Source organism: Anser brachyrhynchus (genome assembly GCF_964034855.1).
Source record: "Anser brachyrhynchus genome assembly, chromosome: 18".
Taxonomy (NCBI): Eukaryota; Metazoa; Chordata; class Aves; order Anseriformes; family Anatidae; genus Anser; species Anser brachyrhynchus.
In genome coordinates this window covers 871,527-885,225 of record NC_137711.1, presented here as the reverse complement: position 1 = coordinate 885,225, position 13,699 = coordinate 871,527, and the positions used below count along the sequence as shown (strand labels likewise).

The 13,699-nt window shown below is 45.7% G+C and overlaps 1 protein-coding gene across 6 annotated transcripts in view; it reads right to left on the bottom strand.

Annotated features, from left to right (window-relative positions):
- RNF213 (ring finger protein 213) overlaps positions 1 to 13,699 on the bottom strand; it is a 53,342-nt gene that overhangs the window by 21,136 nt on the left and 18,507 nt on the right. For all 6 annotated transcript variants that reach the window (XM_080560974.1, XM_080560979.1, XM_080560975.1 and 3 more), the window contains 12 exons: positions 13,436 to 13,576; positions 13,037 to 13,198; positions 11,450 to 12,590; positions 9,613 to 9,806; positions 9,063 to 9,215; positions 4,791 to 8,381; positions 3,765 to 3,901; positions 3,338 to 3,433; positions 2,826 to 2,944; positions 2,125 to 2,235; positions 1,288 to 1,364; positions 312 to 459 (listed from right to left, as the gene is read on the bottom strand). In XM_080560974.1, coding sequence (XP_080417100.1) covers positions 312 to 459; positions 1,288 to 1,364; positions 2,125 to 2,235; positions 2,826 to 2,944; positions 3,338 to 3,433; positions 3,765 to 3,901; positions 4,791 to 8,381; positions 9,063 to 9,215; positions 9,613 to 9,806; positions 11,450 to 12,590; positions 13,037 to 13,198; positions 13,436 to 13,576 — 6,070 coding nt within the window. The remainder of the gene's footprint in view (positions 1 to 311; positions 460 to 1,287; positions 1,365 to 2,124; positions 2,236 to 2,825; positions 2,945 to 3,337; positions 3,434 to 3,764; positions 3,902 to 4,790; positions 8,382 to 9,062; positions 9,216 to 9,612; positions 9,807 to 11,449; positions 12,591 to 13,036; positions 13,199 to 13,435; positions 13,577 to 13,699) is intronic.

The following is a 13,699-nucleotide window of genomic DNA, read 5'->3' as shown; positions in this document are numbered from 1 at the left end:
TATTGGTGGTAGGGGGATGGTTGGACAGATGATCTTGGAGGTCTTTTCCAACCATAATGATTCTATGATTCTATATAGCACAGCTAGAAAAAGAGCTGTGAGCCATAACTCCAGGAGAAGTCCTACAACCACAAAAGGAGTGACAGACTGGAGCACAGATGCTCTTAGAAGAGTGCCTGGGAGTTCTACCATGTCTACACTACAGCAAGGACCACTGTCCCTTGGGTTCCCAGTGAATTAACTTACATGTATTGGTGGTCCCCTAGATTGGTGTTCAGGGACACCACCAGCTGCAGCCACAGAGCACATACCTTTCAAGACATCCTCTTTGGATAGAAGGCTAAGGAGAATTTCAATTCGCTTTCTGCTGCGACTAAGATCTTCATTTTGGTCCCGTAGCATTCCCACAGCACTTTGTACACAGCTCCTCAGCAATACAATGGTGTCCAGGACTCCATCCTTCCCAGGAGCAGTGTGAAAAAAAAGTTCATCATTATTTGGTTTTATATTCTTGCCCCCGACACATCCATCTGAAAGATTACAGTGCTCTCTTGAAAAGGCTTGTGCCAATTGCTTCCCATGTCACAGTTCTTCTATCATCCCTGGAAGTAAATCTAAGTTCTTAATTTGCAATCAAGTACATGCTTTGACTTCTGTGGCCCTTTTCAAACATCACACAAAATAGCATTTGTATGAAGATTAGATTCTTACAGGGGAAAAAATCAGCAGTTCAGAAGTGGAAGCTATAAACCCAACTGGGAGGGGGGCATATATGCACTCCCTGTGAGATGCTTAGGCACTAGGGGAGCAAAAGCCCCATGCAGTTACCCTCATACTTGGTATCCTCTGACATCACATTGATCTGAGGAGCACAAGCCAGTCTTAACACAACTGTAGCACAGCAGAGTCCACAGCCAACTTCAGCACAGTTTCAAATGCACATCTCAAACAGAAAGCAAACAGCTGATGCAGCAGGCTCAGAATCACAGTTCTCAGATTCAAGATCCACAAAGACAGCAGAAGCTTGTAAATCTGGTTTTTAAGAATTAGGAATATGAGCTGGCTAAGGAATTATAGGGTCCTTAGAACGGTTTGTTTCTTTAGTGATGCCAATTTTGATTGGGTGGCGGGGGAGGAGAAATTTGTGTCCCATCAACATTCATGATTCAAATAATTGTCCTGATGGATTTCAAGTGAGTGTGGATGCAAACAGTATGCTGCACCTAGGGATGACAAAGAGCCGAGCCACTCTGACAGCTGAGAAGCAAACAAATACTCTGAACTGACCTCAAAGCGCTCTGTTTCTGGCACCGATGCTTCAGCCTCCATTTCATTTTCCTCCTCTTCTCTATTTGCAGGTAGAGCTGCAACCAAGGTGTAGCATTTTTATTAGAAAGAAGCAGTACATTGTTGTATCCATTAGGTAACAGTTTATTTAGTAACTGCATCCAAGAGCAGCAGAACATCTGTCAGATCCATCGTCACCTGCATGAATAGGTGAGATCCACCTCTCTAAACACACAGCTGCTAGGGCTGTCAAACTTCATGCAGCAAGAACTGAAAGAAATGTGACACCGAGCTAATGCACCAGGTTGTAACAGAGTCCTTGCACTACTGTGAATTAGTATGGTGAAAGGAAAAAGAATGTAAGAAAAAACTAAGGGGAAAGAGGAAGTCTCTTCTAATCTTCCTACTAGTTTAGGTGAACAGATTTATATTGATGCAGGTGAGAGACTCTCCGGGTGACACCTTGTCAATAGTCTCTGCCATGTGCAGTGTTGGCACTGGCTGCTTTTTGGGCCTCACTGTTCTGAGACGTAACAGCCAGGGTGTTAAACAGTGCAAATATTGCATTTTTCTCAAAAGAAAATGGGAAAACTATCAAACTGACTTATTTGATGACCAAAACCTTTCAGTAATAAACCAAATAGAAACACAAGTTGATAGTCACGTAGTGATCCCTACAAAACCTAAGACACTGAACAGTGAAAATAACTAGATATGTTGTACCCAGCACAGGATCTACTAGTACCAAGTCTGGGATTGCATCTTTCCATTTTTCCCTGCTAGCATATTGACACCGCTGGCTAGCACAGCTTGCATACAGCTCACCCTTGGTTTTACCTGAATCCTCACAGAACATCTGGCTGATGGTGAGGTTCTGCAGGGCAGCCATATCAGAGATCATGTCCTTAGATCTGCGGAGATCATCTATATGCACTGACTGCCACAGACCTAAAGACACAGGACAAAAAAAAATCATTGTGTGTGCAGCACGCTTTTCTCTAAGAGTTTCCCAAGGAGCTTCCTTTACCTGTAGACTAGGAGTTCAGATTCAGAGTTTGCTTATTCTCACTGCTTGGTGTAGAAAGGTAAAGCAGTGATTTGCTCTGAAAATGATAATGCACACAGCCCTGACAGGGCATGTATGCTACAGGGGCTTTGAGGCTCTTAGAGCCCTCCGCACACAGCAGAAAGCTTGCTGCTGAAAGCGAACATAAGCACATGCTCAAGAGACTCCTGTAGGACAATAACGCAAATGCAGTTTGACTCATGTTTGTTTGCTGTTCTCCAGCTGACTAGAAAGATGATTCATCTGTCAATGGGCAAGGCAAAATTCTCTCATAATGGGGACCAGGACTCCAAGGCCCTTCCCCCCCCCAAGGAATCCAGTCCCCATGGATAAGGGAAGCATTTCTGATAAGCCAGAGGCCACACTGATTACAGATTTTAAGTGTTAAAAAGAGGTGAATTGGAGAAATCTTGCTCTGATATGCTTGTCTGAAACCAGCTGAGAGTGAGGAGCCACATATAGCAAAACCCACCTCCGTGGAATCCTACGTAGGATGTTCCTCCTTCCACCCGAGAAAGCTTCATAATAAAGTAAACAAAGACAGAGGAATCTCCTAAGTCCACCTTGTTGATTTCATTAACAACAGTGTATCTACAACAAAGAGGAAATACTGTTGACCGACCACAGGCAGACAAAAGTCAAGGCCACAATTCCTTCCTCTGTCAGAGAGGGCAGGCTCCTTCCCCTGTACAGACATAAGTCACTCCATTCCTCTACTCAATTACGCAGCCAACAACGAGAACTCACACTTCACAGGGGACTGTCTGATGACTTCAGCCAGCCCAGTACTAGTTTATTTTGACTTCAGTTATGAATTGTGATTCAAAGTATAATTAATGCTCGCAGTTTCACTCTACTACAGCAGTAGCAGAGGATTATACGTTCCTGATCCTGAAGTCCCCCAAAACGGCACTAATAATCAAATGGGGGTGAGGAGCCTCCATGTAGAACAGCTAGCTAGGAATCACTTCACACTTGACTTACTTGGCTGAGGCGACGAGCTGGGCATTTTGAGAGCCATCTTCAAAGTCTGCCTGAATAATAAGGATTTTATTTCCTGATGTAGCCTCAAGGAAATCTCTAAAAAGTGAAAGGGGATTTAAAATAAGTCACTAAGTGTAACACCAAAACGTAAGAGACTAGACGTTGCTAATTCAGATTGCCTTTGGCTGCTGCAACCAGAAAAAGAAATTAAAACATCCATTCTGTACAGATGAAATAGCTTTAAAAACAAATCTCATGCTTCAGTATGATGGAAGTAATACAGTTTTGCATTGAGCCCATCCACAGTTCAGTGCTGCACAGCCTCTCGCCTCCCGTTTCAGTATGCGTTACTCCAAATGTCCTGCCAATGTATCTTCCGCCCCGGTGACACGCTACTCAGAGCGAGATAATGCAAGCCCCGACTTACCGGATCCCTTTTAGGAATGAGTACTCTGTGTCAAACTGCTGCAGGAACAGGATCTGAGGCCTTTGTGCTTTATCCTGCACTTCTCTCTCCAGACAAGCAGAGTCAGCACTAGTGAGAAGCCTCGAGAAGGTGGTGACCTGGGAGTGCAAGACACAGGTTTGTTCTCAGCTTAGGAAGGCATCAGAGACTCAACTGCCTGTGCTCCCAGACACTGCTAACTTGCTGCAGAGCTGGACTGCACCCAAAAAGCCGTTTATTTGACCTGCTAGTACACAAAGGGACAACACGCACTGTTACACCAAGCCAGGGCCATTGCTGGGTATGTGCACGCAGCGTCTCGTGGTGCTGTCGGTGCGGGGCTGTGGAGCAGCCAAGAGGCAGCCAAGGCTTTGAGAAACTTCTCATCAGCTGCGCTGCCTTCGCTGCAGCGCTCTCAGGGAGCAGCACGCCCAGCCCCAGGAAAAAGCGCATTGCCTCCCTCCCTGAGGGGCAGAAGAGGGAGAAATTCTCCAGCCAGCATCAGCTGAAGTTCTTTAGCTCTGGCATAAGGCAAAAAGTAAACCAGAACTAGCCCAGTAAGAGCCCATGGGATCTCTGGCTCCCTGCAACTCAGCTGGGTTAAAGCCTTTCGTATCGTTACGATGACAGGCAGACAAATAGATGCGTTCAAAGGCTCCCCGTGATTATTCTGCAGCCAGCAGCCTGTTTTGCTGGCTGTGCACATGGAGAGCTCCACTACTTTCAAAGAACTACTTCTGAAATACAAAGACACTTAGCTGCTCAACTTCCTTCAGAACTCCCACTTGTGAGGAAGCACCTATCCTATGGATAGCATCCTATGCTGCTTCACACACTAGATTCTTGGAGGTGTAACAACAGCTGCTGAGACACCCACCTTGTACATCTGGGCGCTGAGTAGCAAGACTTATCAAGTTTACTCACGTGGCCGTAGTGCAGCACCAGCAATACCAACTAAAAGCCTCAGCGCAGGCTGAGACTGTTTTGAGGACTCTGCAGGACGCTCACCTCTGTAAAGAGTGTTTGGCACTGAGACCCGGTGTGGACATGAGCTCGGAGGAAGTCTGCAAAAGATGTGTGCTGCTGCTGTTTGAAGTACGTGTCTGCCAGAGGACTGGCCATATACAAATCCACCGAGTTGCAGAGACGGATCACGGAGTCAGGGGTGGCACAGTTGAGCAGCGCCAGCTGCGCCTCTGCCTTCACACGCGACATGAGCTGACAGGGGGGACACGCTGCCTTCAGCCTTTCTGTTGTCTGCAGGACCACCGAGGCACAGGTATCTGAATGGTAGCCCACAAACACGTCAGAAGGGCTGTATTTCTGCTTGCTCATGAAGTGCTCTCCTGTGTTGACTGTGGCAAAGTCTTGCACCCACTTCTTCAGCTCTCTCACAGCTTCTCTTTGATCCTTGTCCAGGACCGTACTGATATCCACATAGTGCTTTTCCAGCCTGTTGATCAGTGGGATGGGGAAGTGCTTGTATACCACATCTTTCTCCTCGATGACTATCAAGCGGAACTTGGGGTGCACTCGGCACTTCACCCGGTGGGTGCCCAGTCCCAAATCAACATACTTCTGCCCAGCAAGGTACACGTAGTATTGATTAAGGGCATCGTAGAGGCTTTCATAAAGGTTCTGCAAGTTGAGAAGCACTACCATTTGGCCAGTTTCCATGCAAACCTTCACACGGTTGATGTTCCTGCATATCTGGGTATACTCTTGGTCCTTTGGGAAACTGGAGCCAAAGATAATTTCTGGCTGTTGCCGGGCAGTAAAAAAGGTTTGCTGGAGGATCTGCAGTGCTGCATAATTCTCAGTCAGCACAAGCAGGTACCTGCAATCCCCATCCTCTCCACTGCTGTAAATGTTTTGTCGCACCAGCTCAATCCTACTGATATCACGGGCATTTATTTCTCCTTTTTCTGGCAGCTGCGAAGTGAATATTTCCAAGGCGTTGATATCATCTTTGCCACTGAAGTTACGAAGAACAACTTCAGCTATGTCTCGAGGTGTCGGCTCACTTTTAGAGTTCTTAGCCAAAGCAAAGAACATCTTTATGAGGCTGTAGTAGTCACGCAGACCAAAGAACTCCCTGTCCTGGACCTTGCAAATGTTTTCAAATGCATCTGCAAAGTGATGAAAATACTGTTCAACCTTCTGCAAAGCCCCTCGTGCTGAGCAACAAATCCCCTTTGCACTTTCTATGAGCTCCTCTTTGCTGGGGTCACCACGTGAGACAAAAATGCCTCGATTCATTTTAGCAGGGTCCAAAGCCCAGTTGGAAATCCCAATGAAGCCAACCTTCTTGTGAGGAAGAGGGACATCATCTATGCAGCCATCTTCCAAAAGCGGATGTAAAGTCTTCAAGGGCATTTTGGGAGAATCTTCTGCCAGCCCAATCTCATCCAAAACCACCACAGAGGCATACTCATCCAGGTTCTTCCCATCCTGGAATCGAGCACAGTGCTTGAAAGTGCCTATGATTCCCTCTGGAGTGGAGAGGGGACTGCACTGAAAAGACACCAAGTGGATCTGCTTCAGGTCCTTGAACAGATCTGAATGAGCAGCTTGGCCCTGCATAGCATCAGCCACAATGGTTTTTGCGAGGGACTTGGAGCTCCCAGGCTTCCCAACAAGAAAAAGAGGGATCTTCAGCTCAATGCAGATGACCATCATAAAGACATTTTCCTTTAAGGCCAAGTTTCTTGCTATGGTGTCTCGGAGGTACACACCACTCAGGAATAAGTCCTGCATCAGGGTGATTTCTTCCAGAATCTTTTTCTGAGTATCATAAGGCTTTGGAAGGACCTGGCTGATAGCATTCCTATATGCCTCCTTCCTTTCCAGGGACGCATGATAGCAAACTCCAACTGCCAGCACTAAGGACCAGATAACGGTGTTTCTCTCAGTGCTCTTCGGAGCTTTCTTTTCTGCAAGGTACTTCTCCAGCTCCTTCAGCAGTAATTTACTGTGCTTGTGAAACCACTTGAAAACTTCCATGCAGCGCTCCACATCCCGCAGGCTGACGAAGCTACATTCATCATCCCTCTGCCTCATGTATTGCTGAGAAGCAAAAAGCACTTCCGTAATTACCTCTGCTTCAGAGTCGCTCATCGGGATGCATTCAGTAACTCTCTGCACAATCTGTTGTATGTACATTTTTTCAGTTAAGTCATTCAGCTGCCCAAAATCCCACACTAATGGGATCATGCTAGGTGGGAGTGCATGGACCCGGTACACAAGCTGTCTCAGTGGAATAGATCCAAGCTTATCCTTTGTCTCATCTGCTTTGACACGGTAGCCCAACCCAGCTAATTCCAAGCGCTGAATCATCTTTGGTGTGTGCTTACGGTAAGGGTTGCAGGCTGCTATGATCTGCAACCCAGAGCAAGAGACCAAAGGCTTCCCTTCTACTGTGCGGTCACACAGAACTTCCTTGATGCTGCTCACAGCCTCTGTTGTGTTGGCTTCATCAAAAAAAAGGACCGTGTCCAACCCATGCTGTTTCTTATTGGCTACAGCAAGGGCTTCTGCTTCTTTAATCCTGGCATAAATCATCTCTGCAGTAGTACCTCCATGAACTTTTACAAGCTTCATGTTCTCTACGTCTACGTAGCTTCTGCGTAACTGGCACAGAAACTTGACAAGCCTTGTTTTCCCACAGCCTGTTTCTCCCATGATGACAACTGGGATGTTGCATCTGAATCGCATCTCAATAGCCAAGATTTTTAGCACGTTGTCTGTTGTGAGTTCGTATGTCTCATCAGGGTCTGTTACCCAGGGGATTCCCAAAACCATGCAAAGCCTCTCTAGCTTCTCATGACGGGGCAAGGTATCAAATGGAACATCAAAGGGAACTCTTTGGAGTAACAAACCATTATACAACTGCGAAGTCATGACATTTCTCTTGATAATTTTGCCATTCAAAGGATTAATTGCATCAACGCCTTTACTGCCGTTGGGCTGAAAGTGGAAGCCAATGAAAGTCATGGACACGCGATCTTCATTGAAAAACAAATACGGATGAGGCTCTGACTCCCACTTCTTCCGAATGCGGAAAGGAAGAAGATCATCTTCTGCAACGTTCTCCAGGTTGGAGGATTGCCTTCCTGAACTTTGATCAGAAATGTGTAGGGAGGGTGTTGCGAAATCTCTTGCCATCAAAATCATGAAGGCAACAACAAAGCTTTTGAAACCTTGCAGCGTGTCCTGGACAAAGTCAGGGTTGCAAAATACAGAAGCCTCACAGTCTCTCAACTGAATGTTGAGAAACCATGCGAAATTCCGGATTTCTGACCAGGAGGGATCCATGATCCCGCAGTGCAGGAGGAACTGTTGCAGGCATTCTGCAGGGCTCCCTTCCACAGAGTGTGCTTCATAACAGAACGTGTCCAAATTGCACCCACTGTCAAATCTTTTCAGATACTGGAAAGGTCTTTGGAAAGCCTCACTACAAAATTCCTCCTCATCCATTCCTGGGTCTGAAACATCCCTGGACCGGTTCCCAAGTGTCTCTATTTCTAGCACCTCCTTCGGAGACTTGCATGTTATTTTAGGGAACACATCAAGGAAATTATACTTCTGGCTCAATGGTATCTGGAGTAGAAGAAAAAATGTCATCACAAATCTGTAGCCTTAATTTTCACTTGTTTTAATCTGCTCTTGCAGTACTCTTGCTTAAGATCACAGACCTAACTGAATAACAGCAGCTAGCCTATAAAACCATGACACTTTTTTCCCGTGTTTTTGATGATGCACTTGAAGTGTATCACAACAATTAAACCTATTTCTTAGAGTCCCCTTCCTGTAGTGTTAGTGCTTTGTTGCCCCCAACCCCTTCTCAGTGCTACCTCAAGGAAAAACAAAATTAAACCCAAGAAACTTGTTATTTATCCCTCTCACTTCTACATTCTGTTCTTATAAACGTTTTAGTACTTTCAGACATGCCAACTAACATGAGGAAGATTAGATTTTGCATTTTTATCTTTCCTATAAGTGTTAGTGGGGCCAGCAAAGCTTGGACTAACAGGCCTTCAAAAATGAATAACCCCCCAAAAAACCACAACAGGTATAATTTACTGTTGGGTTTTAATGCCACTTTGTACAACACCAGACACCACTTCACAATGGAGATGCACAGTATACCCTGACGCAAACAGGGAATCCCTATGCTATGTTTACTGTTATACTCTCTACAACTCATTTCCAACTATATACAAACATTTGTGCAAAGCGACTGAGAAATTCAAAAGAGATCAAGTATTGCTGTGTACATACACGTCTTGCTCCTTCCTTTGGCAGTGGTGACACCTCAAGGATTTCAATGATATACAAATGGCACTTCTGTCGTAGCCACATATTGCCATTAATATCTGTCAGATACTGCAAAACCAACAGCTTGAATAGAAATTCTGGAACTCCACTTTGTACCTATTATTAGAAAAAGACAAAGTCATTTCCTTTTTATTTACTCATGATGACTTCACAGAATCACAGAACAGTTGAGGCTGGAAGGGAAGTCCAGAGATCACCTTGTCCAACCCCACTGCTCAAAGCAGACTCAGCTAGAGCAGGTTGTCCAAGAAGATATTCAGTCAGGTTTTGAGTATCTCCAAAGACTGGAGATTCTGTAACTTCTCTGGACAACCTGTTCTATTGTTCAGCCAACTGGGCAATAAAAAGAGTTCTTTAGGTTACATCCTTACGCAATAATTAGAAAACATGTCCTATGAAATGGCTTACTAAGGAACAAAAGCCTTAAAGAAAACTTCTGCAAGGACCCACACAGGACTTCTAGTCGAGTCACCTGTGGAAAGGATGTACTTACTGAAGAGGTGATATCAAAATGGAATATCATGGGTTTTGTCTGTTGTTGCCTCTTCAGAAAAGGCAGAAGATATTTTAGCACCTTATCTTCATCCACTGCTGGTTCAATCAGTCTGATGGTTTTCAGAAGTTCTGTGCAGTCAGGCTGCTGTGTTTGCAGTCTCTCATGTAGCCGCCTCACATAGAGGGATTTCCCTGTCATCATAAAAGCACCAAAAGAATTAAACCAATAATATCAAATACATCATACTACAGCCATCATAGAAGTAAGCCAAATGCTTAAGCGCCAGTCTTGTTAGAACAGCAGCAAATTGCAGCCTAGAATCAAAGCCGTCGCTGTTGTTGGCTGCTGAAGGCTGTCATTATTCACATGGATTTGTTTCACTTGGACTACCTGAGAAAGGTTTTACTTTTCACTTTTCTATTATGTGACTGTTTCCAAAGTCAAAATGGTTAAAAAATTGTTTGCATTCAAAGAGAAAAGCACCCTCAGATTTCCTATCTTATCTTGTAGGAATTAATTTTTCCAGTGTTAAGGCAATGCCAACAGCTCCGGTTTGTTGTTTGCCAACTCCACATCTGCTGTTCCCCAGATTAATGCAGGGAATGCAAAGATCATTTGATGTCCACTGGCTACAGCTGTGGTGCTCTGCATCCCATCACACCCTTTATGCCATAGGTAGCACAGGAACTGGCTATGATAGGACCATTCTTCAAATACTTCCCCATTATGGACATATCTGGGTAAAGCACTGGATGTCTTCCAGTCTTTCAGAAGCCCCAAAGCCACTCTCATCATTTTACAAACCTCTCAGCAGTATGAGAGATTTGTAAAACAAACAAAAAAAAGATAGGTTTATAGCTTTCCAGACTGAAACCATGGCAGCAGTCATCCACAGGTGATAGCCAAGACCTGCCCTGGATTTATGAGGTTTGACAAAGGATCCAATTTGTTAACAAAACTACTTTGCATTTTCTCTCTAATCCCTTGAAAATAACGTATCACACTTTCACTTTTGGGCCTGATCTTTTTCATCATAGGTGGTGCTGTACTAAAGCCCCAGAAAGGCTGCTGTAAGGAAAAAGCAAGGTCTGATAATGCTCCTATACAACTACGAAGCACTTCTAGTGTACACAAAGTTTATACAAGACGGAGGCACAGCTGGACAGCTGAAACCCTAACTGGAGCACCAATCACTAACAGGCATCAGCGAAGGAACACAGCAAGAACGCAGCTGACACAAAGCAAACTCTTTCCCAGCATTTTTTCAGTGATTTGCAGCTGAGAAACTCCTATGCCAGAGATAGCATTTTTGTGTTTAGTAGCCCTTGATGAACGTTTCTCTCATGACTATCTAGCATGTGTAAAGCTTTGTGTTCCAAAACATCATGCAAGCTCCACAAATTAACTACGCATTGTTTGAAGAACCATGTTTTGTTTGCATTTCTGCCTGCCAAGTAGTTTCACTTAATGCCCTCTAGCTTTTTACATTAAGACACAGCCAGCAATCAATCACACCCTGTAAGAGAAAAACAGACAGGCTTACAACTCTTGTGCCATCTCACGCACATTTTCCTGCAGGAATATTTTAACCTCAGGAGGTCAGATTCATCTTATCCAGCTATCTAGGTTTATGTTAATGATGTAAGTCAGTAGAAAGAGGTGTCAGATTAGCAAGATAAAACATCCCTAGAGATGCCTATCACCTCACTCCAGTCTGAAGTCTGAATCATTCTTTTTAACTACATACTTATGAATTAAGCAGAAAACCAGGCAAGACGAATCCCACTCTGGTTTTCAATACTCAGCAGAGCCTGCTTTGCATGTGACATCTTACCTACACCAGCTCTTTTAGAGGATACAATCCCAACACACATGTTGTCCTTGAACACAGAAGCAGCTGAGTTTGAAGGCTGAGCGACTCTGTAGTGGTGCTGAAGGTATCGCTGGATTTCAGTTAGTGACCTCTGGGGTATCATGTGCACTTTGTACTGGCTGAAGACAGACGGGATGTAGCTGTGCTCCCTCTCGCAGTTGCACAGAATGATGAGGCGATAGCTGCTGTTGAACCGCCGCAGGTGCTGGAACAGCGCCTCTGCTCTGCAGCTGACATCGTAACTAAGCTCATCCGCATACAGCATGGTATAAATTTTCTCTACTCCACTGCAATGAATGAGGCACCTCCTGAGGAAGAGCCCCACTTGCTCAGCAGTGGTCTGAGGAGTGCACAGAAGAACTTCATCAAAAGTGGGAAGGGGCTGGTTGGGGCTGTTCATGTAAATAGCCAGAGCAGAAGTGAGCACCTCAGAGCGAGGGCATGTGATGAGGTTGGGCTGACCGACATGCAGGAGATCCTGGGGGAAATCTCTGGTGACATGTTCTCTCTCCCAGCTGGCCAGGCTTTTCAGCCACCTACCAAGGGTATCGACATCCAGGCAGTTTGGAAGGAAGGAGCCCATGTTGCTCATGTAGCACTCCCAGATGCACTCCAGACGGGTGGTCAGGTCCCTCTCTCCATCCAGCAGCACAGGTAAGTCGGAAACAACCTTGCCTGAGCTGGGGGGTACCTGGCTGCTGGAGGCTCTAAGGACATCCTCCATGGTGCAGTTATGTTTTAGGAATGAAAGCATCATCAGGGCATTCTGGCTGGGCTCTCCCCGTCCCAGTTCTGTGCTCAAATAGACCAGCTGCTCAGCAGTGTAGTAGTTCAAGTAGAAGTGTTGTAATCGCTTTTCACACATGAAGCTTTTCCACCTCTCCAGGAAGCTCTCCATTGTTTTGCAGAGGCCTGGGAGCACAGCTGCCATCTCTCCTTGCCCTTCTAGCACTGGGATCAGTCCCAAAGAGAAGTCTATAAAAACACACGACTCGTTTTTTGGTGAGCAATACACTTGGGCAAGCCAGGAGCGGAAGAGCATGTTCCCAGCTGAATAAAGGTCTATAAAGGCCTGTGCAAGTCTTTGGACATTGGAAAAGGTCTGTGTGAGAACAGAGAAGGAAAAAAAAATAAGCTGATATTACCAAGACGAGTCCCAATCACAAAACCAGAGGGAATGCTTTCAGTCACAAAGGCTTTGGCCCCAAGCCAGGTGCATCAGGCCCTGTAGAGTAACAAAAGGCTCCCTGGGAGGTTTTAATAGCAGTATCCCAAAAAAAGCCTGTAAGGAATCCCCAGGTTTCTACACAAGCACAGCAACTGTGCCAGCCAGGAGCGTTCCCCATGTGGCCAGAAGATGAGGGTACCAGGCCCCTACCCAGTCTCCAGCTTAGCTCCATTCTAACAGGGAACCAAAGAGGTAGGGATATCTGCCTTCTACCGTCCATCCCCAGCAACTCAGCTGTAAACCAGTCTTAAAAGCTGATATTCAAGCAAAATGCAACCCCCAGCATCAACACCAGTAAGCCATTGGGTTTGAAATCTGACCTCAGAGAACTTTTCCACCTCCAGGCCTTGCTCTCCCTTTGCTGACATGAGCATCAGTTTGTTCTGCAGTTCACGAAGCTCTGCCAGAGAATATTTCCATGATGGCTTGTTATCCTCAGAGCTCTCGGGGACGATGAGATGCAGGACGTTGTCTAAAGAAACCTGCCAGAGAGTAAGTCATCAGTGCTGATGCACGGTGAGGTTCCACTCCCAAGGTAGAGCTGTGCCTGGCAAGGAGAGCGCTTAAGAGACAGACTCCAAAAAGGGACTACACAAAGTTACAGCACATTTTTGACAGTCGCTGACATGCCAGCAGCGTTACCTGCAGGAGATAATTGTCAGGAAACAGCAGTCTGACAGGAGAACAGTTCAAGTGGAGAGAAAGTCAAGTAGCCTCACCTTTTGACCATTAGACGGTGCTCTGAGAATGTACACCCCTCTGCAGTTGATGGTGGCTGCCAGTGACAGTGACGAGAGCTCCACAGACCCATGGCTCTCTTTCACCGTTTTCAACCACTCTAGGTGTTGAGCTGAAGCACGCTGTGGAGAGAGAAGACATGGCACTGCCCTTATCTCTCTGACTTTGTGTTTCTTTCCAAAATTAGATCGGTGTTCAGGACAAACAGTTTCAGCTGGCATTAGAGAGTTTCAGGATGGGGAAGG